This window comes from Anolis sagrei, chromosome 8, assembly GCF_037176765.1.
Source record: "Anolis sagrei isolate rAnoSag1 chromosome 8, rAnoSag1.mat, whole genome shotgun sequence".
NCBI lineage: Eukaryota > Metazoa > Chordata > Lepidosauria > Squamata > Dactyloidae > Anolis > Anolis sagrei.
The window spans coordinates 781,732-807,431 of NC_090028.1; the positions used below are offsets into that span (position 1 = coordinate 781,732).

General features: G+C 45.2%; 1 protein-coding gene across 1 annotated transcript in view; it reads right to left on the reverse strand.

The window, feature by feature from the left end:
* HYDIN (HYDIN axonemal central pair apparatus protein) overlaps positions 1-25,700 on the reverse strand; it is a 226,597-nt gene that overhangs the window by 36,475 nt on the left and 164,422 nt on the right. The window contains exons 56-67 of the mRNA XM_067470916.1: positions 23,789-24,027; positions 22,610-22,736; positions 20,874-21,078; positions 18,153-18,388; positions 17,875-18,026; positions 15,087-15,276; positions 11,076-11,298; positions 7,669-7,929; positions 7,418-7,563; positions 3,927-4,145; positions 2,570-2,730; positions 2,163-2,278 (exon numbers count right to left, since the gene is read on the reverse strand). Of these exons, the coding sequence (XP_067327017.1) occupies positions 2,163-2,278; positions 2,570-2,730; positions 3,927-4,145; positions 7,418-7,563; positions 7,669-7,929; positions 11,076-11,298; positions 15,087-15,276; positions 17,875-18,026; positions 18,153-18,388; positions 20,874-21,078; positions 22,610-22,736; positions 23,789-24,027 (2,275 nt within the window). The remainder of the gene's footprint in view (positions 1-2,162; positions 2,279-2,569; positions 2,731-3,926; positions 4,146-7,417; positions 7,564-7,668; positions 7,930-11,075; positions 11,299-15,086; positions 15,277-17,874; positions 18,027-18,152; positions 18,389-20,873; positions 21,079-22,609; positions 22,737-23,788; positions 24,028-25,700) is intronic.

Sequence of the window (25,700 nt, forward strand, 5' to 3'; positions counted from 1 at the left end):
ATCTCCTACTTTGTCTGGGGATCCGATATGTGGGCGACCTAACTAATTCGGACGAATCTAGTCCCCATTAAGGTGAAAAGGATGCATGGTTTAAAATCACAGTCAGACACCTGACTTGAGGAATTAATGCCTTAGCTGCAGCACAGTAGAAGGGAAGGGGTGCAAGCAAAGTGTAAAGTGCAAGTACAATTAATACAATGGAGTCCTCAGTGGCACAATGGGTTAAACCCTTGTACCAGCAGGACTGAAGACCAATAGGTCGCAGGTTCGAATCTGGGGAAAGCACGGATGAGCTCCCTCTGTCAGCTCCAGCTCCCTATGCAGAGACATGATAGAAAACTCCCACAAGGATGGTAAAACATTTTTAAAAAACCATCAGGGTGTCCCCTGGGCAACGTCCCTGCAGACAGCCAATTCTCTCACACCAGAATTGACTTGCAGTTTCTCAAGTCACTCTTGACATGAAAATAACTAATAAAATGTCAATCTACGACAATCATGACTATCACAGCCCCTTACCATTAAACATGGGACATGAGAGAAGCCTCCCACAGGATGGTAACACTTCAGGGTGTCCCCTGGGCAACGTCCTTGCAGACAGCCAATTCTCTCACACCAGAAGTGACTTGCAGTTTCTCAAGTTGCTTCTGACACACCAAAAACCCCACTAAACATTTATTTATTTACTTTGTTTATACCCTGCCTTTCTCACCCCGCGGGGGACTCAAGGTGGGTTACCAATTCTGGCAAAAATTTAATGCCGCATCATAGACATAACAATAATACCAATATAACAATAAACATACCTTATTAAACTATAAAACCATCAAATATATGAGCAAAAAAAAATAATACGATAAAACAGATTCAAATACATAACATATTAAACCTAAAGTGCCAAGTCTTGATTAGCAGTTAGTCCGTAGTCATTATCCAAACTGTTGAGGTCAAATTCCGCATTAGCCTATTCTCCAAACGCCTGCTTACAGAGCCAGGTCTTTAGTTTTTTCCTGAAAGTCAGGAGGGAGGCAGGCAATCTAATTTAACTAGGGAAGGAGTTCCACAGCCGAGGGGCCACCACTGAGAAGGCCCTGTGTCTCGTCCCCAAGAGTCACGCTTACAAAGGAGGTGGGATCGAGAGCAGGGCCTCCCCAGCTGATCTTAAAGCTCTTGTTGGCTCATAAAGAGAGATACGTTTGGACAGGTAAGCTGGACCAGAACCATTTATATACTCCAGATGTATGTCTCTGTATTCCTGAAGGTGACCAGATATGTCTGCATAGCTATGATTTGCAATAAATAAAAAAAATGCTTAGCCTAAAAGATTACTGAAGAACCTGCTCATTTCCCCATGTAATTAGCCAAAGATTCCAAGACTTAAGAATGCTGAAGTGGAATGTTGACGTTCATGCTGTGTGATGTGGCGGCAAAAAAAGCCAATGGGATTTTGGCCTGCATCAATAGGAGCATAGTGTCTAGATCTAAGGAAGTAATGCTACCCCTCTATTCTGCTTTGGTTAGACCACATCTGGAATATTGTGTCCAATTCTGGGCACCACAATTCAAGAGAGATGTTGACAAGCTGGAATGTGTCCAGAGGAGGGCGACTAAAATGATCAAGGGTCTGGAGAACAAGCCCTATGAGGAGCGGCTTAGGGAACTGGGCATGTTTAGCCTGAAGAAGAGAAGGCTGAGAGGAGATATGATAGCCATGTATAAATATGTGAGAGGAAGCCACAGGGAGGAGGGAGCTAGCTTGTTTTCTGCTTCCTTGGAGACTAGGACACGGAACAATGGCTTCAAACTACAAGAAAGGAGATTCCATCTGAACATTAGGAAGAACTTCCTGACTGTGAGAGCCGTTCAGCAGTGGAACTCTCTGCCCCGGAGTGTGGTGGAGGCTCCTTCTTTGGAAGCTTTTAAGCAGAGGCTGGATGGCCATCTGTCAGGGGTGATTTGAATGCAATATTCCTGCTTCTTGGCAGAATGGGGTTGGACTGGATGGCCCATGAGGTCTCTTCCAACTCTTTGATTCTATGATTCTATGATTCTATGCTGCCTGGAGGCCTGAGGGTCCAAACTGTCTGACAAATGGCAAAGGGACCTTGAACTCCTCAGTCTAAAGAGGGAGTGGTGGGGAAATGCATCTGTTTCACTTGTACCTTCGGTGTTTGTCAGCCCAGGTTCCGTCGCAAAGTTGACCATCCTCGCGCTCTCTTCGACTACCACTTTCCAGGTATATTCCAGCTGCACATTCCCTGTGTTGAAGAGCTCCACTCTGACAACACAATCCAAGAATAGAGAGAAATAGAGAGAGAGAACATCAAACGATTGCCACTTGCTTCCTGTGCCATCAAAAAGCTTCTCTCGGGCCTTAAATGGACACCCAAAAGCATGGTGAAAATACCCTTGTGCCTTATAGGACATTTGGAGGCAAAACGATTTGATTGTTATTATTATTTGGTAGGTACAGCGGGGACACAGTCACCCCAAGGTCTCCTTTCACAGTTTCCCTTAATTGTTTTGGCTAATCAGCTCTCTAAGCTCTTCATGTAGGGTTGGTACTCACTGGAAGACCCTTGTCTGGAAGAGCAACGTGTCCTTGAAGTGCACAGAGTCCACCTCCATCTTGTACTGGGCATAGTCCACGACGGCGCTCACCCGAAGATCCAGCTCCCGGCCGCCTTCCTCCAGACTTAGGTACGCTGGCTCTGGATCTTTCTCAATCACCTGCATTGAGAGCAGAGAGAGAGAGGAAGAGAGCCTCGGAATTATTATTATTATTATTATTATTATTATTATTATTATTAAGCAGGGGCTGAATGGCCATCTGTTGGGGGTGCTTTGATTGTGCTTTTCCCTTATGGGTAAAGGAGGTTGGACTGGATGGCCCCTGGGGTCCCTTCCAACTAGGATTCTGTTATTATTATTATTATTATTATTATTATTATTATTATTATTATTATTATTCAGCATGGGATGGGTGGCCATCTGTTGGGGTTGCTTTGATTGTGCTATTTCTGTCTGATGGCAGAAGGAGTTTAGACTGGTCCTTGGATTCCTTCCAACTCTGGAATTCTATTATGATTATGATTATTATTATTAGTAGTAGTGGTAGTAGTAGTAGCAGCAGTAGTAGTATTAAGCAGAGGCTGGATTGCTGTCTCTCAGGAGGGCTTTGATTGTGCTTTTCCTTTATGGCAGAAGGGGGTTGGACCGGATAGCCCTTGGGGTCTCTTCCAACTCTGGAATTCTATTATTATTATTAGTAGTAGTAGTAGTAGTAGTAGTGGTAGTAGTAGCAGCAGCAGCAGTAGTATTAAGCAGAGGCTGGATTGCTGTCTGTCAGGAGGGCTTTGATTGTACTTTTCCTTTATGGCAGAAGGGGGTTGGACTGGATAGCCCTTGGGGTCTCTTCCAACTCTGGAATTCTATTATTATTATTATTATTATTATTATTATTATTATTATTAAAGCAGAGGCTGGCTGGCCATCTATCAGGGGTACTTTGTGCTTTTCCTGCATGGCAGAAAGAAGGGGGTTCGGCTGGATGGCTCTTGGGGTTCCTTCCAACTCGAAGACTCTATTATTCTATGAGTCGATGATTTATTTGTTCAGAGAGATCCCCAATCTGGAGCCAAGTGCTCCTCCTCCCCTGACCAAGACTGGGGTTCCTGGACTTCAAACTACAAGAGAGGAGATTCCATCTGAACACGAGGAAGAACTTCCTGACTCTGAGAGCCGTTCAGCAGTGGAACTCTCTGCCCCGGAGTGTGGTGGAGGCTCCAGGGTTTGGATGGCCATCTGTCAGGGGTGCTTTGAATGCAATATTCCTGCTTCTTGGCAGAATGGGGTTGGACTGGATGATGGCCCAGGAGGTCTCTTCCAACTCTTTGATTCTATGATTCTATGACTTGTTTCCTTACCTTCTTCTTCGATGGGCGAGGGTTGGTGCCAGCCTTGGAGACATCCACCCACTTGACGGTCTGCTGGCGGTCATCCCAGTCGGGCACCTGGTCCGCTGGCTGCGGGAAGGCGATCCTGGAAACCTTGCACTTGAGCAGCTGGTCATTGATGCTGACCGGAGCTTTGGCCTTAAAGGTCAGGATGGTGTTCTTTGAGCAACCTGCGTGGAGGTGGCCCACCTGCGGGGAAGGAAGGAAGGAAGGAGCACCAATTTTCTTAAATTGACCCAATGGAGAAAGGCTATCACAAATCTTGTGTGGAATGGGAAAAAGCCAACTATCAAGTCAAAAGTGTGTACTGATGAGGATGAGACCAACAGGCATCTTAACATGCAAACTATTATTATATTATATTATTGTATATTATATTATATTACAGCATATTATAATATATTATATATATATATATATATATATATATATATAATATATGATAATATAATATATTGTAATATCTTATATTATATTATATATAATACTAGCTGTGCCCTGCGTTGCTGTGGCCTATAGTAAAACTTATCAAAGTTGAGGTAGATATCTGGACTATGATGAAAGAGAGGTCCCTACCTATTCCTTCCCCCTTTTCCTCCCCCTTTCTCTCCTTTCTTCCTTCTCTACCTCTTTCTTTCTTTCCTTCTTTCACTACTTGGTTTCATCCTTCTCTCTTTCCTTCACTCCCCCCCCCCCCTTTCTTCCTTTGCCTTTCTTCCCTCCCTGTTTGCTTCCTTCTTTCACTTTTTATGTCCTTTTATTTCACCACCATCATAACAATAACAATAATGCAATGCATTGCCTCTGGGACCTGACACCTCTCCCATTCCCCCTCAAAGGGTCTCAGAGGAGGAATAGCATCATCATCATAATCATAGAAATAACTACCCGCCACGTGTTGCTGTGGCCAATCTTCCCTCTTTCTCTCCTTCTTTCCCTCCCTCCCTCCCTCCTTCCTTCCTTCCTTCCTTCCTTCCTTCTCATCTTTCCTTCTCCTCTTCTTTCTCTATCTCTTTCCTTCCTTCCCCCTTTTTCTTTCTCTTCTGCTGTCTCTCTTTTCTTTCCTTCCATCTTTCCTTTTCTTTCCTTTTCTTCTTCCTGTAACTTTCCTTCCTTCCCCCTTTTTCTTTACCTCCCTTTCTCTTTCTTCCTTCTTTCCTTCCTTCCTGTCTTTCCTAGATTTTGACAGGGCGGGAAGGGGCGGGGTGGGGTTTGGAGGTGGCGTGAAGTAAAAGGAGGTAAGATTGGGGTGGGGGAGTGATGGAGCGTGGGGTTGCGTGTGTGTGTGTGGCAGCGGGGGGAGTGATGGAGCATGGGGTTGCGTGTGTGTGTGCAGCGGCGGGGGAGTGGGGTTGCGTGTGTGTGCGGCGGCGGGGGGAGTGATGGAGCGTGGGGTTGCGTGTGTGTGTGCAGCGGCGGGGGAGTGGGGTTGCGTGTGTGTGCGGCGGTGGGGGGAGTGATGGAGCGTTGGGGTTGTGTGTGTGTGTGTGGCGGCGGGGGGAGTGGGGTTGCGTGTGTGTATGCGGCGGCGGGGGGAGTGATGGAGCGTGGGGTTGCGTGTGTGTGTGCAGCAGCAGGGGAGTGGGGTTGCGTGTGTGTGCGGCGGTGGGGGGAGTGATGGAGTGTGGGGTTGTGTGTGTGTGTGTGGCGGCGGGGGGAGTGGGGTTGCGTGTGTGTATGTGGCGGCGAGGGGAGTGATGGAGCGTGGGGTTGCGTGTGTGTGTGTGGCGGCGGGGGGAGTGGGGTTGCGTGTGTGTATGCGGCGGCGGGGGGAGTGATGTAGCGTGGGGTTGCGTGTGTGTGCGGCAGGGTGTGTGTGTGTGCGGGAAGCGGCGCGGCGGGGCTTGGAGTGGGCATGGTTTCCGCAGAGGGAACGTTGGCCGGAAGGCTATGTGCGCGCGCCAGGGAACTTGCGGCTGGGCGCCAATGCGCATGCTCAGTTGTTTTGCCGTTTTGTGAGTGTGTTGTTGTGTTGTTTTTCATTTTGAGTAGATATGTTTGTACCTTGTGGGTTGTGTTATGGGCATGGGGATATTGGTTAAGTTTCGTTGGGGGATTTTTGAGTTTTGTTGTTTTGCCGTTTTGTGAGTGTGTTGTTGTGTTGTTTTTCATTTTGAGTAGATATGTTTGTACCTTGTGGGTTGTGTTATGGGCATGGGGATATTGGTTAAGTTTCGTTGGGGGATTTTTGAGTTTTGTTGTTTTGCCGTTTTGTGAGTGTGTTGTTGTGTTGTTTTTCATTTTGAGTAGATATGTTTGTACCTTGTGGGTTGTGTTATGGGCATGGGAATTTTGGTTAAGTTTTGTTGGGGGGGGTTTGAGTTTTGTTTCCTCGTTGGATGCCCCTAACAAATTTATATATATAGATAATATATTATCATATATTATATTATATTATCATATAATATATATAATATAATATGCTGTAATATAATATAATATACAATAATATAATATAATAATATGATAATAATATAATATATTATATAATATAATATAATATAATATAATATAATATATAGTAATAATAGTTTTAAGCTGCTGGCCAGGAAGAGGGTTAGCTGGGTTAAGACAAGCATGAGGAAAGAGGAGGGAAGCAGCAGAGCAAAGGTGGCCGGCAGGAGGGGGGAGAGAGAGAGAGGAAACTGATTGGGACCGGAAGTGGGGTAAATGCGCTGCTTGCTTGCTGCCGGGGAGGGAAGAGAAACTGTAAAACTTGCACCAGACATACGAAAATAATTACAAAAATTCGAAAAATGGTTTCGATTCTTAATTACTCCTCACACTATTCCTGCATGGCTCGATATTGGATCGTAAGCTAATTTAAATACCAATGCATAACGAGTTTAGAAACTAACGAACGAACCTACCCAAGCCTAGTAAACAATCATGAAATCCAGGAATCCAAAACCATGAACAAGAAATGTCTTAGCGCGAAACTCCAAAGCAAGGCTTCCATGAAACAAGGACGAGAACTTGGCGTGATTCTAAACGATGCTTCATCTGGCTACACATCCTAAACTTGAGACTTTTATCCCCCTGTTAGCTAGGTCACTAGCGGTCAGAAATTGGTTTGTTATTGTTTTCTCTCAAAGCCTGGCAAAGCGCCGAAGCCATTGCTCAGCCCTCCTGTTTTGACTGAACTCTTCTCGTTTATCTCTTGGCTCGTTATCTACTTGCTCATTAATTTCTGCAGGCGCTGAGCTATTTTCATGTTCTCTCTCATGAGAACTCTCTGGTAACAATTCGGAAAGCACCCCATCATCCCCACACCCCTCAGGGACATTCTCATGGGAAACGACAGAAAACTTCTGGTCATTCTCTGCATCAATATCACTGACCAAACCATTGCCATCTTGAAACTCATCTCAAACCTCATTCTCATAATTCCCCACATCCAAAGCACCCGGATCCTCCAACACTGAGAAGCATGGGCACGGAGCAGCAGGCAGGCCCCTTACCTGTGGGGAGAAGGTCAAATGCGGGTTCAGGGCAGGCCACTCGAATCTCATTGCGTCGGTCTTGCTGTGGTTGGTGATGGTGAACGCGGCCTGGTAGGGCTTCCCGACATGGCAGTCCCCAAACCAGATATGGTCCAACCTGGCAGCTGTGGGGAGAGAGACCAGACTGCCTGAACAAGGCCCTAGACAGCTTACAAACTATACATTATGAGTTGCAAACTCCGCTCTCTCATGCAGACTCTCTGCCTTACTCTCTGCGGTGCTCTCCTCGAGTTGCGCCTCGACACTCCCGGCCTCGCCATCGGCCGCCAAGCTGCGGATGTTGTCCAGCGTGACGTCCTCCTGGTAGCCCTCGCCCACCATCTGGATCCGGGTCTCTTCGTACTGGTTGTCCAGGATGGAGAGGCGGATCTGCCCTTCCAGCCGCTGGGTCAGGCTGGGGTGGAACACCACCTCAAACTCGGCCGATTCCCCGACGGGGAGGAGAAGGGAGGCCGTGTGAGGTTTCCTGGCTGAAAAGGGGGAAAAAAGCGGGAAGGGAAGAAGAGGACGCTCAGGCAAATTGGATGGGAAATAATAATAATAATTAGTAATAGTAATAGTAATAATAATAGTAATAGCAACCTGTTTTGTATTAGATAACAATGAAAGAAGACGAAGATGTAAGATGTTTAAAATGTCCTTGTTCTATAAACACTCTTATACTACTACTACTACCTCTACTACTATTACTACTACTACAAATGGAGCAGTCACACTCGACTGCTCCACTTGTAGTAGTAGTAATAGTAGTAGAGATAGTAGTCGTTGTATGAGCTCTGCAAGTGCAGCGTAGACTGTCTACCGAAATTCAACACTGCCTGAGCTCTGCGAGTGCAGCTTTTTTCCGAATGAAGCAGAGAGTGTTTGAGGACTGGGACATCCGTAGGGAGACCAAGGTGCTTGTTTATAAAGCTATTGTCCTCCCAGCCCTGCTATACCCCTGTGAGACATGGACTGTCTACAGATGTCAACATTGACAATGAAATTCAACACCGCCTGAGCTCTGCGAGTGCAGCATTTTTCTGAATGAAGCAGAGAGTGTTTGAGGACCGGGACAACCATAGGGAGACCAAGGTGCTTGTTGATAAAGCTATTTTCCCCCCAACCCTGCTATACACCTGCGAAATGTGGACTGTCTACAGATGTCAACACTGACAATGAAATTCAACACCTCCTGAGCTTTGCGAGTGCAGCATTTTTCTGAATGAAGCAGAGAGTGTTTGAGGACCGGACATCTGTAGGGATACCAAGGTACTTGTTTATAAAGCTATTGTCCTCTCAACCCTGCTTATATGCCTGCGAAACGTGGACTGTCTACAGATGTCACATGCAACTCCTGGAATGATTCCATCAGCGCTGCCTCTGGAAGATCTTGCAAATCTCTTGGGAAGAAAAGCGTGCTGGAAGAAGCAAAGACCACCAGCATTGAAGCGATGGTCCTCCACCATCAACTCCGGTGGACTGGCCACGTTGTCCGGATTCCCGACCACGTCTCCCAAAGCAGTTGCTCTACTCCGAACTCAAGAACGGAAAACGGAACGTTGGTGGACAGGAAAAGAGATTTAAAGATGGGCTCAAAGCCAACCTTAAAGACTCTGGCATAGACACTGAGTACTGGAAAGCCCTGGCCCTTGACCGCTCCAGCTGGAGGTCAGCTGTGACCAGCAGTGCTGCAGAATTTGAAGAGGTACGAATGGAGGGCGAAAGAGAGAAACGTGCCAAGAGGAAGGTGCATCAAACCAACTCCGACTGGGACCGCCTTCCACCTGGAAACCACTGCCCTCACTGCGGAAGGGAGAAGATGCAGATCAAGAATAGGGCTCCATAGTCACCTATGGACCCACCCTGGAAGATTATCCTACTCGGACAACGAGGGTTCGCCTAAGTAAGAAGTAAGTACAAATGGAGCCCCTAGTGGCGTCACAGGTTCAAATCCAGGTAGCAGCGTGAGCTCCCACTGTTAGCCCCAGCTTCTGCCAACCTAGCAGTTCAAAAACATATGAGTACCACTCCAGCGGGAAGGTTATGGTGCTCCATGAAGTCCTGCCAGTGGACACTTGACCTTGGAGGTGTCTACGGACAACACCGGCTCTTCAGCTTAGAGATGGGGATGAGCACCAGAGTCCCAGACATGACTAGACTTAATGTCAGGGAAAACCTTTACCTACTACTACTACTACTAATAATAATAATAATAATAATAATAATAATAATACAATTTTTTTTATATTAGATAACATTGGAAGAAGACAGAGATGTAAGATGTTTAAAATGCCCCTGTTCTATATCCATTCTTGTACCCTTCCTGATACCTTCGCAATACAAATTATATGGGAAATAACTATATGGGAAGCTGGCTCAGGGTGAGCTTCTGACCTTCAACCCAGTTCCTTGTCCACTTAAGAGGACCAAAAACAGCAATATGAGTAGATGAATAGGAACCGCATTAATCAGAGAGGTATTTTAGGCATGGAGTTTTGATCAGAAAAAGGAGGAAAGTTTACAAACAAAGAAAGCTCTTCGGCAAGGAGATGGAGCAACAGCACCCCCCTGTGGCCGGAACTGAGCACAGCCTCCAAAGATGCCGAAAGAGGGGAAAAACCTTATATAAATACTTTCTATCTGTAGTCTGCCTTGTTATTGTATAATCTGCATTGAATGTTTGCCGTATATGTGTTCGGTGATCCGCCCTGAGTCCCCTTCGAGGTAAGAAGGGCGGAATGTAAGTACTGTGAATAATCTATATACATAAAAATGTAATGTTCGTTTGTGGGATTAACAGAACTCAAAAACCACTGGACAAATTGACACCAAATGAGTGTCCATCACCCCTAAAAACACACAAAAACCTACCAAAATAGACTTAACCCCCCCCCAAATAATCTATATATAAATATACACATACACTCATATACATATACATATACACATGCACACAAACATACAGACACACATATATGTACACAAGCACACACAAATATACACATACATATAGACATGCATACATACACATATACTTAGATATACACATGCACACAAACATATAGGCATACATACACATATATACAAAAGCACACACATATACACAATATACTGGATTGTGGTTTAAACGATGAGATGACGTGGAATGGCCTTTGTATTATTGATATTGTTGATGTTTTTGATGATGATGTTTTTGGTTGATGCTAGATTGATATTTTAGATTGTGTCTTGAATTTTGAACTTGTTCTTGCTACGTTGTACACCGCTGTGAGTTGCCCCCGGGCTGAGAACAGCGGTATATAAGCAAAGTAAATAAGTAAATAAATAAATAAACATATAAACACAGAAATACACAAATATATACACACGTATACACACATATATACACACATATGCACACACACATATACATCCATCTATCTATCTATCTATCTATTTGTGTATATGTGTATATATGTGTGTTTGCATATATAGATAGATATAGATATATACACACATATACACACACACAAAACATATATACAGACTGGGCCACAGCAAAACGTGGCAGGGGATGGCTAGTAATAATAATAATAATAGTAATAATAATAATAATAATAATAATAATAGATTTTTTTGGTACTAGATAACATACTCTGTTCTTGTGGCAGCCGTGTCTGGACAAGTGCCACATGAGACGTCCCTCCTCTCCTGCATTCCCCAACTTTGCCGATTGCTTCTGCCATTGTGGTTTCATGTCCTTTACCTCCCTCGTTGGGCCCGTCCTTTTCGGACTTAAAATCCACATAAGTGCATTGCGTGGCGGGCGTGGGCTTCAGTCTGAAGGCAGAATGCTCATCTGTCACATCCAGGTACAGCTGTGGGAAAGGGAGAATCGGGTTGAGGATCAGGAGGTCAAATCTTGGGAAAAGGCTGAGAAATACACAGAGCTTTGCTCATAACAATAATCATAATCATAATAATGCAGTTTATTTCCTACCCACCTCTCCGAATGGCTCAAGACAGGATACAACAAAGGCTGCATCTACACTGCCTTGCAATCCAGTTTCTGAATGCAGGTTAACTGCATTGGGTTAGATGGCAGAGTAGACACATATAATCCAGTTCAAAGCAATTAATCTGTCGCAACTCAGGATAGATTCACCTTGCTCAGAACACCACACCACACCAAAGCTGAAGGTTTTGTAGTTTATTGAAGAAAAAACATAAAACATCATCAGTACGCCGATGACACTCAGCTGGTGCTGAAGATGGAAGGCCAACCGGACTCTGTCCCCGAGTGTTTCCATCCGTGCCTTGAGGCCGTGACTGGATGGCTGCGTGCCAGCAGGTTGAGGGGGAATCTGGCAAAGACGGAGATCCTATGGCTGGGTCGACCGGGCAGTGGGGATATCCAGCTGCCTACCTTGGATGGCGAGGCGCTATGCCCGTCATCGTTGGTCAAGAGCCTGGGAGTCCTTTTGGACCCTCTTTCTGCTGAGAATGGAGGCCCAGGTCTCTCTCCGCCGTGAGCAGAACCGCCTTCTTTCTTTCCCCTGCGTCAGGCTAGACGGCTGGCCCCCTCCCTGTCCAGGGACGACCTGGCTACGGTGATCCAGGCCACGGTCATCTCCAGACTGGACTACTGTAACGCCCTCGACATTGGCCTTCCTCTGTCAAGTTGGTACAAAATGCAGCTGCTCGGCTTCTTGCAGGAATCCCAGTGAGATGCCACATCACCCCAATCTGACTACAGCTGCATTGGTGACCCATTGAGCTCCGGATCACTTTCAAAGGGATGGTACTCACCTTGAAGGCCTTGCATGGTCTGGGGCCGATGTACCTGAGGGACCGCCTCACCCCCTCCCAACCCCAGAGATCCCTCCGTTCTGAGGACCAAGATCTATTGGAAGTCCCCAGTGTCAAGACCTTGCATCTAACAGCAACCAGACGCAGAGCCTTCACAGCAGTGGCACCATCGCTCTGGAACACTCTGCCACCTGAAGTCTGTGACTTACGGGACTTACCAGCTTTTCACAGGGCATGGAAGACATACCTGTTTCGACAGCTTTTAATGTTTGATATTGCCCTTTTAAAATGGTTTTAAATTGCTTTTAAATTGTGTTAGATTTTAGCCTTTCTTGTAAGCCGCTTCGAGCCCCAGGGGAGTGGCCGCATAGAAGTTCGAATAATAAATAAATAAATAAATAATAAAAAGTAATGTTTCAAAAGTTCAATGGCAAAAGCAGAGTCTTAAATGCAAAGGCAAAGTTTCCAAAGTTCAAAAGCAAAGAACATGAAGCATAATCCAAAGGCATTGATCAAACAAGATTCCATGGGAGCATGACAGAGTCCCAAGGAGACAAGAACAAGATAAAGCCCCAGGAAGCTAAAAGCATTGCCCAAAAGCCAAGACAATCCGGGGAAGTTACCAGGGTGTTTGCAGAAGTTGCACTGACAAAGAGTTGACTTCAAACAGCCCATTTAATATACTTTCCCAGTGTTGGGGTTCAGTCTCCATGTGAACCTGACCCTCAGCCTCCGTGTGAACCTGAACCTGATTCTCTGATTGTATTTCCTGATGCAACTGAACAGGCTACTGAACATGTATTTTTCCCTGATGGTTTGGAAACTGTTGATTCTGAGGGCAGTGGCTGGGAAAGTGAAACTACGCATCCTGATGAGAATGTTTCAGAATCAAGTGGTGATAACTCTCCAGAGGAGTTAACACCTGCCTTTTTTAATGAGGATAGGAAAAGACAGATTTGGAAAAACAGGAGTGAATCACAGAGTCTGCGAAGGTCAAGTAGATCAAAGGAAAAGGAGGCTTCCAAGCCTGGAGGCGTGTCCCGAAACAGTTTCTTTAGCTTTAAGTGTCTCGTTAGATCAAGCATCGTTTAGACTGAGGCATTACCTTGGCAGAGTTCCCATTTCCCATGGCCTGCATTTCCCAGAGGCTTCTAGTTTCCAAGTACGGTTAGTGAAATGCTAACAGGTTCCAGGTTTTGACAGTGTTGCTTTTGGAATTTTGATCTAGTTCAGAGATATTCCTGACTGCTGAGTTTTACTGTGGCATTTTGACTTTGCATTTTCCTCTATTTTGTAACAATTTTTCATCTATAAAAAAGGATTGTTTTCCCCACAGTCAAGTGTGGTGGATTTAATCTTATGGTCTCGTTTCCTGATCTGGGTTGCAACACCCAGCATGAACGGATCCCTTTGACCTCTAACCTCTCTCTTGTTAGCAAGCCTCACACTGCGGCGAACCCTGAATTGCAAGCGATCCTCCCTATCTAAATCCACAGAGCCTTCAAGGTTGGATTGAACTTGGGAACTTTGCCTTTGTATTTAAGACTCTGTTTTGCCTATTGAACTTTTGCAACTTTATTTCTCTGCTTTGGTTTTGCTTTTTCTCAATAAACTATATAACCTACAGCCTTGGTGTGTGGTGGTGTCTTGAGCAAGGTGAATCTATCCTGAGCTGTGACAGTTCATGGTTTCAGGACTTTGTCATGTTCTCTTGGGTTTTTGCTTTGCTGGTGCCTTTTTGGATTAAGCTTCAAAGTGCTATCTTATATTGATCTTTTGGAACATTAACCTTTGCTGTTAAGAACCTTTTACCTTTTATTTTTAATCAACCATAAAGACTTCTGGCTGTGTGCAGTTTGGTGTTTTCAGCAAGGTGAATCTACTCTGAGGTGCAACAGTAGGAGCATGCGAAACTGCACACATCCGTTCTGCTTTCGTTTTGAATTTTGGGTCCCCCTCCCTAAACAGATACAGAACTCCGGGTCCCAAATCACAAATCCAAACAGCCCCATTCCTAATCTCCTAGAATCGTCCCAAAAATAGACCGGGGGGGAGGAGGCACCCAAAATTCCAAATGAAAACTGAACGGAAATACAATGGATTTCTGTGTTGTGGCTGAGATGTTCCCTGATGATGAGGATGATGGGATTCAGATTCCTGGCTTTTTTTCTGTGCCTCAGATCCCTGGGCCTGCTTCTAGGTCTTTTTCTGAGGCTCCCACAGACAGTGGAGAGTCAACAACGCAGCGGTTCTCAGAAGAAAAGAATTTTATCGAAGGAGATAGCAAACAGGTGGAGAGGCCTTTGCCTCCTTCCCACGCTGATACTGAAAGTGCAGAAAGCCTTGATAGTGACCTGACCCGGCAGGCTCGTCTTGATTTGCGGGTCAGGCACAGTTCTCGCCTGGCCGGCAGACGGGAAGCCAGCTCGGGCCAAGGTCATCGCAATGCTTTCATGTTGGTGAGAGCATAATGTTTTCATGTTAGAAAGGTATTTAGGCTTCTTGCAAACTAAGGGAAAGCGTCAGTTCAACATAGCTTATTAGCCTGAAAGCTTCATGGCTTACCTTAGCTGGCTTGGGATTTCTTACATTGTGATTCTTGGGGCAATTGTCTTTGCTTGTACCTTGTTTTTTACCTGAAGATCTTTGGAACTGTATTCTGCAGTTTACCCGAATCTTTGGAACTTTGCAATGCTTATTCTTTATTTTGACTTGGATTCTTTCCTCAATAAACTATAAAACGACAGCTTTTGTGTGGTGGTATTTGGAAGCAAGGTGAAGCTTACTCTGAGTTGCAACATTCTGCCATTTCGCACACACCCCTAATTCTGTGAACGGACCCTCCGTGTTTCATCACCTGGACGAGGGTGCTGCCGCTGTTCTTGATGAGGAGGGGGAGCGTCTCTGTGTGTCCCAGCAGAAGCCTCCGGAAGAGGAGCAGCGGAGCCCCTTTCTTGTTGCGCAGCACGGGGCGCACCACCGTCACCTGGGGAAGGTTCCCATCGCCCACGACCTCGAAGTGCAGGTGCTTGGATTTGGAAGACACGCTGAAAGCGAGAAGGAAACACGAGGCTGCTTTTAATACTAAGGATATTTAATATTTGTACTATAAAAATTGTATTGAAATACTTTTGATGTAAGCCACTTGAGTGTCCTTTGCAGAGAGAGAAAGTGGGGTATAAATAAACATAATAATAATAATAATAATAATAATAATAATAATAATAATAAATGCCATCAAAGCCAGAATTGAAAAGTTGACAACAAATCCCAAATATAGACTCTGCAAAGAAGCAGACTAAACAATAAGATCCCATCCGCAGCTGCTGCAAGAAGACATGCAGACAGACTCCAAGCAGAGGCACAACACCGAAGCTCAGATGATCCATTGGAACCTGTGCCACAAATACCATCTGCCTGCGACAAAGAACTGGTGGGATCACAAGTTTGCCCGAGCCTGGTATATAATAATAATAATAATAATAATAATAATAATAATACAAAACAAACCTCTATACAACTTAGATTGATTACAAAAAAAGCATTTGACTCACTGCCACATTGTTGGATTATCAAATGTCTAGATATCATCGGAGTTTGTGAAAATATTAGAAAATTTATCGGAACTTGCGCCACAAACCCCATCTGCCTGCGACAAAGAACTGGTGGGATCACAAGCCAGAAAAAGTTACAGAGAATGAACACGTCAAACTCCTCTGGGAATTCCGAATTCAGACTGACAGGGTTTTGGAGCACAACACTCCTGACCTCACAATCATGTTACAAAACCAAGTATGGATCGTCAATGTTGCAATCCCAGGTGACAGCAGGATTGAAGAGAAGCAACAGGAAAAGCTGACACAATATGAGGATTTAAAGATCGAACTGCAAAGACTCTGGCACAAGCCAGTCAAGGGGGTCCCAGTGGTGATTGGCACACTGGGTGCAGTGCCCTAAGACCTTGGTCTGCACTTAAACACAATCAGCGCTGACAAGATTACCATCTGCCAGTTGCAAAAGGCGACCTGACAGGGATCTGCATGCATTATTCGCTGATACATCACCTGGTCTTAGACACTTGGGAAGGGTTCGACGTGGGATCCAATTCAACAGCCAGCAGAGTGTGAGTGTGGAGAAGAGCAAACCACTGACCACCTGCTGCAATGCACCCTGAGCCCTGCCACATGATGCACAAGGGAGGACCTCCTTGCGGCAACACCAGAAGCACTCCAAGTGTCCAGATACTGGTCAAAGGACATTTAATCCACTCTCATACTCACACATTTTGTATTTTGTCTCTGTTTGCTTTGTTCTGTTAGAAATGTAATATAATTTGACTGGTTGTCTTGACACGACAAAAAAATATTATTATTATTATTATTATTATTATTATTATTATTATTAGAAACACAACAAGATGAGTCCACAGCAGACACTCTTTTGGCTTTTGTATTGGATCACACGTCGGACCCTTCCCAAGTGCCTAGGACTATTATTATTATTATTATTATTATTATTATTATTATTATTAGAAACACAACAAGATGAGTCCACAGCAGACAAGATCACTCTGCTGGTTTGTTGTATTGGGTCACATGTCAAACCCTTCCAAAGTGTCTAGGACTAAGTGATTTATTGGCGTATAATGTGTGCAGATCCCAGTAGGGTGGCCTTCTGCAGATGAAATATGATAATAATAATAATAATAATAATAATAATAATTAATACCCCACTTTATCGCTCCTGGAGGAGACTCAAAGCAGCTTAACCTCAAAGCATCAGCACACCATTTGAAATATCCCAATATCCAAACATTTAAACAGGATTAAATATAAACAGTATTTTTTAAATTCCCAGTTAAAACCCATTGAAACATATATTCAAAGCAATAATAATAATAATAATAATAATAATAATAATAATAATAGAGACGTTCTCCCTTTGGACCGCACTTATGCCCTCTCGCTCTCGTCGGGCTACCTGGGAGAAAAAGCGGGATATAAATAAACAGAATGATAATTAATAGGGCTGGGCGGTTTCGTTCATTAATTTTGTAATTCATTATTGATTCGTATTTAAATTAGCTTACGATCCGATATTGAACCATTCAGGAGCAACTAAAAATCGAAACGAATTTTTGAACTCATTTCGTAATTGTTTCGTAATTGTTTCGAAATCGTTTCAAAATTGTTTTGAAATCGTTTCGAAATTTCGTAATTATTTCCGTATGTCTGGTGCAAGTTTTAGGGTTGTTGTTTGTTTTATCACACCAACAGTCAACAACAGAGGGAGAGGGAAGCTTCAGAAGTTCCCCCGGTCCCATTTGGAGGGTTTTTTAGCATATTGCGCAATCACATCCGCCATTAACGAATTGATTCGTAATTGTTTTGTAATTGTTTCATAATTTCCAAAATTTCTTATATTTTGAACTTTTTAAAAGAAAAATTTCGGAATTCTTTTAAAAAACGAAACGCAAAAACCCCCTAAAAACGAATTGAGTTTAGAAACAAATTTTTCCGTGGTTGCCCAGCCCTAATAATGAATAGTCATAATAATAGGCTGCCCCAATGATTTGGGAAGCAGCAACTCAAAGAGACGTTCTCCCTTTGGACCCCCTTTGTGCCCTCTCGCTCTCGTTGGGCTACCTGGGAGGAGCATCGATGGAGGCCTCGAAAATGCAGTGGTAGCTCTGCATGGTCTGTGGCGAGAAGGTCAGCGTGGCAAAGGCGTGTGAGCGGCTGGGGATGCACATCCGCACGGGGTGGATCTCAAAGACATCACTGATCCGGACCGGGGACTGCGGAAAGAGACGCGTTGTCGGCAGAGTGTCAGGAATCACTCCCATCAAGGACGTGGGAGGTTGGGTTGACCCTTTGGGGGCTCAGCCGTGACCCTGAACCCGGAGCCGTTCTCCTTTGCTCACCTTGGCAGAGATGGGCTTTGTGGCCAGAATGACGTCGCAGGGGATGCGGCCGTTGTTGAAGATCTTGAAGCGGGCGCTGGCCTGGTGGCCCACCAGAACGTTGGTGAAGAGGAACTTGTTCTCGTCCTTCACGAAGACGCCTTCGCAGCCCACCATCTTCAGCACCTGGTCCAGGCTGCTGCGGGTGCAGATCCGGTGCTCCTCGAAGATGATCTTGGCATCATCGGTCACAAAGCCTTGGGGAGAGGCAGGAAAGTGAAGTCGAACATGACCTCCCCCCATAAGAGACAGTAACTTATAGTTTTGCCAAGGGCAAGGACACCAGGCTGGATAATAAGGGTTAAGCCTTGGTCAATTTGGTGTCTATCGTTTAATCAAGGCTATATTTATTTATTTATTTATTTATTTCACAGTTTTGTATACCGAGCTTCTCAACCTCGTTGAGGGACTCAGCCCGGTTTACAGCCATAAAAACATATACATTCATTAAAATATCATATATCACAAATTACAAAACAACTTTAAAAACACTATATATAAAACTACAGTGGTCAGTCGTCCTAATAAGATGGATCTACATCCACTTCCATCCAGAGTCCTATGGTGTCTCATTCCTCGAAGGCCTGACTCCACAGCCACGTCTTCACCCGTTTCCTAAATGTTAGGATGGATGGGGCGGTTCTGGCCTCCAGAGGGGGAGAGTTCCAGAGTCGCGGGCCACCACCGAGAAGGCCCTGTCCCTCGTCCCCACCAGTCGCGCTTGCGAGGCTGGTGGGACCGAGAGCAGGGCCTCTCCAGATGATCTTAGTAATCTTGATGGTTCGTAGGGGAGAATACTAGGGCTGGGCGGTTTCGTTTCGTAATTTCGTAATTCGTTAAAAATTCGTTATTTTTTTTTATAACGAAGCGATAACGAACCATTCAGGAGCAACTAAAAAACGAAACGAATTTTTAAATTCGTTTCGTAATTGTTTCGAATTCGTTTTGTATTCGTGTCGTTATCGTTTTGAAATCGTTTCGTTATTATTTCCGCATGTCTGGGGCAAGTTTTATAGTTGTTGTTTGTTTTATCACACCAACAGTCAACAACAGAGGGAGAGGAAAGTTTCAGAAGTTCCCCCTGTCCCATTTGGAGGTTTTTTAGCATATTGCGCGATCGCATCCGCCATTAACGAATCGATTCGTATTTGTTTCGTATTCGTTTCGTATTCGTTTCGTATTGTTTCGTAATTTTACGAAATTTCATAAATATCGAACTTTTTTAAAGAAAAATTTCGGAATTCTTTTAAAAAACCTCAAAAAACGAATCGAGTTTAGAAACAAATTTTTCCGTGGTTGCCCAGCCCTAGAGAATACGTTCGGAGAGGTATAGGTATATGCCCTATTTTCATATGTTTACAGCAGAAGGTAGCCAATTTATTACTGAAAATCATGCCACAAAACTATTTGAATTTTCCCATCCGAGGGACACCTGGGCTCCTGAGGGTCCCCCATCTCACAAACAAGGGACTCTATTTCCCCCTCAGGGATAGATTTCCCTTTAGGGACCTTCCTATGAATAATATGAACTATGGACACTGGGGGAAGGTCGTTGGGTTTACTCTCTGTATTACGATTTCTATATTTTCATATTTTCTCCTGTGTTTCTATATTTCCCTCCATGTATCTGACCTTGCCCTGACCCTTTTTGCCCCCTTCCCATTTCCTTGAGGAAAAATGTGTCAGGAAGTTGCCCTGATCCTGGAGGGGCAGAGATTAACCGTCATCACAAAGAACTCTTCTCTATAGACATCCCTTGCATAGACAGTGACAAAAGGTATTCTTTGGCTTCGGAGGTACTTTGCCACCAAGGAAGTCACCAATTAACAAACTCTTAAGCATATCTCCATGGGATAAGGGGAAACCCTCAAAAAGTTTCCCCCTCCCAACCTGTCACCCATTCAGCTTCTCACTAAAGACATCCACCTAAGTTTGCCCCTATTGTTCCCCTACCTGTGCTGTTAAAGAACACCCGGATTATGTTTATTGCCACCCATCACAGAGCAATAGACTAGCCTGGCTTACAGGCCTTTCTAGGACTCGCCAGGCATTTGGACATTTCCTGAGTTTCCATAATCCACTCAAGAATGCATTGTATTCCCTTGTCCCGCCTCCCTCCCTGCTGATTCATCGACGCGTCGAAGTGGCAGGAGCCCTCTGATTGGCCCACACACTCAGAGGGCAGCCGAGCCTCCTCCCAGCTGTGGGGGCATCAGCCAATCACTTTTCAGCCAGGTGGAGGGCGGGGAGCGGGGAGAATTAAAACCCACAACTCTGTATTTCCTATAAAAATGTCATTTATTTCTGTAACTGCACCCTCTGCTTGGCGAATGATTGCTGCTCTGCATCCTTTTCAGCTGAATCGCTAATAAACCTTGGTGGCACTTCCTTCAACTTGGTGAGACCTTTTATAGGGAAAAATCAGGGATTGGGTGCTTCTCTCTGTCTCGCCAGTGTAACAAACTCTTTAAAGAGTCTGATTGGTCTCTGCCTCTTGGCAAAGACCCCTAAATTCCTGCTCTATACCAAAAGGACAGCCGTGGGGCCCCATCCTGGGGGAGAGGCCCCAAAGAAATAGCTCTGAAGAGAATGGAAGTCTACTGAGAAAGCCAGTAGAAGAGCTTCAGCACCTTGCTTGGAGGGGAGGGGCTCGGGGCCGGCTCCATGGCTACTATCTCCTACCTGGGATGCACGATTCAGCCGACAGCATGTACAGGATGCCCGCCGGGTTGTCCTCGGGGTCCCTGTCGGTGATCTCCACGATCAAGTATTCCTCGCTCTTCCCGACTTGGTCGGCAAAGCAATCCACTGTGATGGCTTGGTGGCCTCCTGGAAGGATGGTCCCGAAGCCGGGGTACACCGTGAACATGCCGAGCGAGAAGCGAGCCTGAAAAAGAGGAAGAGGATTGAAGAAGAGAGTCAAGCAATGAGGCTTGTTCTGCTGCCACTGCTGACGTGTGGCACTTCTTGAGGTGACCCACACAGAGAGGAGGAAAACATATATCAAAAACTGTGGATCTGTGAGACCACAAAAAGGTCTTTGGTATCCACAAGGGTCCTTGTTGTGGTTGTTAGTGTTGGAGTTCAGCCTGTGATTGTGTTTCAGGATCAGGGTGCTTTGGATGTGGGGAATGATGTCAATGAGGGTCAAGATGGCAATGGTTTGGTCAATGATATGAATGCAGAGAATGACATAGAGACATCACTTCAAAGTGTAGTTTCCCATGAGAATGTTCCTACAGGGTATAGGGATGAGAGTTTACTCCCTGTATTACTCCCAGAGAGTTCCCAGGATTTGGGGCTTGAAAACAACTCGGCACCTGAAGAAAGTAATGAGCATATAGACAGGCGGGTGGAAATTAGCCAAAACAGACAGCTCGACTAAGGTCTTTGGCATTCTGCCAGGCTCCGACAGAAAAAGATAAAAGGCATTCAGGGAAAACGAAACCCATTTCTGAGTGCTTGGAATGGCTTAATGGGGGGATATAAAGTACCGAGCATTGGAAATATCGTTTAGAATCCTGCCAAGTTCTTGTTCTTGTCTCAAGGAAGTTTTGCCTGGAAGATTCATGTTTAAGGATTTCTTGTTTCATGGTTTGACTCTTTCTCTTGTGATTGCATACTTATGCCTTGGATAAACATTTCCTGGTTCTTTGGATTTTGTTACAGAAGTGTGGACTTTGTTTTTGGACATTGCTGAACTTTACCTTGGACTAATTTGTTCCTGCTTATCCTCTTTCCTAATTGGATTTACCTATTCCTTTAAAGTGCTTTTTTACTTTGCTACTTTTACTTATCTTCAGTAAAAGGATTTTTTCCCTACTCCGTGTGTAATGTTTTAAAGTTGGAGGGTTATTCCTGGAGTGCAACAGTTAGTCCATCTGCAGATTGGCCAAAACTTAACTCTTATTATATCATTCCAGCCTGGTGTCCTTGGCAAAACTATAAATTCCCTGATTATGAACTATCTTTTATTGGGGGGGGGGGGGTTACCTCTGACTACACTGCTTTGTCTAGTCCCCTTCTCCTTCTATGAATGGCCATGAGAGTCCATTCCGGCATGACACAAATCCCATTCCAAGCAGGGATGGACATTGCTCCGCCAGTGGGATTCCTCTCTGCACCGACCAGAGAATCTATGCTGCAGAACTCAATGTGTTGCTGTTATTATGGGACTGGGTTGGACAGGATGGTCTCCACAGCGAGACCCTCCCATTTGCTGTTTTTAAGATTTTAGAATAGAATAACTTTATTGTCATTGTACCTTGTACAACGAAGTGAAAAGCCTTCCCCAGCAGACACCACAAAACAACACGCCCATCCCTCCACACTCCAACCACCACTGCACAGCCTACATGTCCCAATGCTCAAAGTCCTGCCTGAGCGCAAGGCGTGGAGAGACCCACTTTCTCTCTCACCTGAGCCACGAGGTTGATATCCCTTTGCAGGGACTCGGCTCGCTTGCTCTGCCGGCCCAGGCTCTGCGGGACGTTCTGCCGACTGAGGTCCGCTTCCCGCGAACGGGAGGTTTTGATGTTAGAGTTTCTGCCGGAGGAAAAAAGAGACAAGCAAACAAATGGAAAGACTCGAAGGTTTTTCCCACACCAGGATTGGGCTTAGCAGATCAAAAACAGCAATGTATGTAGATGAATAGGAATTGCATTAAAGCGGGGAGATATTTTAGGAACAGCTTTTCGGAGGAAAGTTTACGAACAAAGAAAGCTCTTTGGCAAGGAGATGGAGCGACAGCACCCCCCAGTGGCAGGAACCAAGCACAGCCTCCAAAGGTGTCTAAAGATGGGGAAAAGCCTAAATATTAGGGCTGGGCAACCACGGAAAAATTTGTTTCTAAAATCGATTCGTTTTTTGGGGGTTTTTGCGTTTCGATTTTTAAAAGAATTCCGAAATTTTTCTTTTAAAAAGTTCGATATTTACAAAATTTCGTAAATTACAAAACAATACGAAACAATTACGAAAGAATTACGAATCGATTCGTTAATGGCGGACGCGACCACGCAATACGCTAAAAACCCTCCAAATGGGACAGGGGGAACTTCTGAAGCTTCCCTCTCCCTCTGTTGTTGACTGTTGGTGTGATATTTATATTTTTTTTCACTGATTAAACAAACAACAACTATAAAACTTGCCCCAGACATGCGGAAATAATAACGAAACGATTTCAAAACGATAACAAAACGAATACAAAACGAATTCGAAACAATTATGAAACGAATTTAAAAATTCGTTTCGTTTTTTAGTTGCTCCTGAATGGTTCGTTATCGCTTCGTTATAAAAAAAACCGAATTTTTAACGAATTACGAAATTACAAAACGAAACCGCCCAGCCCTACTAAATAGACCTCTATCTGTTGTCTGTCTTGTCATTGTATATTCGGTATTTAATGTTTGCCATATACTGTGATCCGCCCTCAGTCTCCTTCGGGGTGAGAAGGGCGGAATGCAAATAGTGTAAATAAATATATAAATAAATTTCCCACACACACAAAAACACGCACAAGCAGAGGCCCGAGAGAGTGCCAAAGGCTCATACACGGGTGATCTATGCATGGTTCTCCACTCAAGCCCGTGTCCTCTCACCCTTTCCGCAGCGGGATGGCTATGTCTCGGATTTGCTTGAAGATGATGAACTTGAAATCGAGGGTGCCTTTGTTCTCAATGGTGAAACTGCTGCTCTTCCGGGAGTTGATCATCAGCGGCCCAAAATTGATGAGGGAGGGAGGGGTGATGCTGTATTTGGAGAAGGCGGCGTGCACGGACAGCCGGATCGGGATGGTGGCAATCGTCTCCCCTCCTTCGACGAAATTGGGCTCGATGACCTGCATGGAGGGCGAGAGAGAGATGGGTCCGAGCCAGGTTCTGTGGGGAAGGGGCTTGTTAGTACACCAGGCTCTTAGAAACCTGCCCAAATGACGCCTTTCTGCCAAGAGAGTGGTTCTGTTATGTATCATGTTCCGCAGTTGATGGTGGTTGAAGGTGTCAGGCAGTTGGTGATGGAAGGGGTTAGTGTAAGTCTTGGTTCTACAGGGCTGAGTAATCTCTAAGTAAGAGTTACAAGTTAAAGCAATTAAGGGTGGAGGCATTCAGAGGATAGGTTGCAGCTGGCCATGGTGGTCCACGCTCTTGTTACATCCCGAATAGATTACTGCAATGCACTCTACGTGGGGTTGCTTTTGAAGACTGTTCGGAAACTTCAATTAGTCCAGCGGGTGGCAACTAGACTACTCAGCGGAGCGTCATACAGGGAGCATACCACCCCTCTGTTGTGTCAGCTCCACTGGCTGCCAACCCAGTTCCAAGCACAATTCAAAGTGCTGGTTTTGACCTACAAAACCCTATACGGTTCTGGCCCAGCGTATCTGTCCGAACGCATCTCCCTCTACGTCCCACCTCGGAGTTTGAGATCTTCTGGGGAGGCCCTGCTCTCGGCCCCACCTCTATCACAAGTGAGATTGGTGGGGACGAGGAGCAGGGCCTTCTCGGTGGTGGCCCCTCGCCTGTGGAATTCACTTCTCGGGGAAATTAGGTCATCGACATCCCTCCTCTCTTTTAGAAGGAAACTAAAAACATGGATGTGGGACCAGGCCTTTGGGTGATCTGGCAGATAGACAAAGGACAACGACGACTGGAATGGAAAGGATTTGACAATGTCGAATGAATTTATGGATTCTGAGTTGGCGAATGTTGAGCATTAGATTGGTTTTATTGATTGTGTTGTGTAATTGATGGTTTTAATTGTTTTATAATTGCGGTTGATATGTTTTTCTCTTATTGTTTGCATTGGCATTGAATTGTGCCTTTTGTAAGCCGCCCTGATTCGTCCCCCCCCCCCCCCGGGGGGTTGAGAAGGGCGGGGTAAATTACTGGTTATAAAAAACTAGCCTGGAGACTGAACTGGGGAGAAAAGCATTTGTCCTATTTTGGTGGTAAATTCTCCAGGCTCCCTCCCCCACCACCAGGTTTGTGGATTTTCGGTATCTGTAAGACTGTAGGATCTATCTAGCAATATTAAATGACCACTCACAAGCCGGTTTTGCTTTGAAATGGATATATTGCTTGTATCTCTGCAGCAAAGAAAGACACTACGGACTTTTCCCCACCACCACTTCCTTTTATACATCAATCCCAACAAGATCAATCCCGACAAGACAGAGGTCCTCCTAGTCAATCGTAAACTGGATCGGGGTATAGGGTGGCAATCTGTTCTGGACGGGGTTGCACTCCCCCTGAAGCCACAGGTCCGCAGTTTGGGAGTTCTCCTGGATTCATCACTTACGCTTGAGGCTCAGGCGTCGGCAGTGTCCGGGAGGACTTTTGCACAATTGAGATTTATGCGCCAGCTGCAACCGTACCTCACAAAGGTTGATTTGGCCAGGGTGGTCCATGCCTTGGTCACCTCCAGATTGGACTACTGTAATGCGCTCTACGTGGGGCTGCCCTTGAAAACGGCTCGGAAATTCCAACTGGTCCAACGGGCAGCAGCCAGGATGTT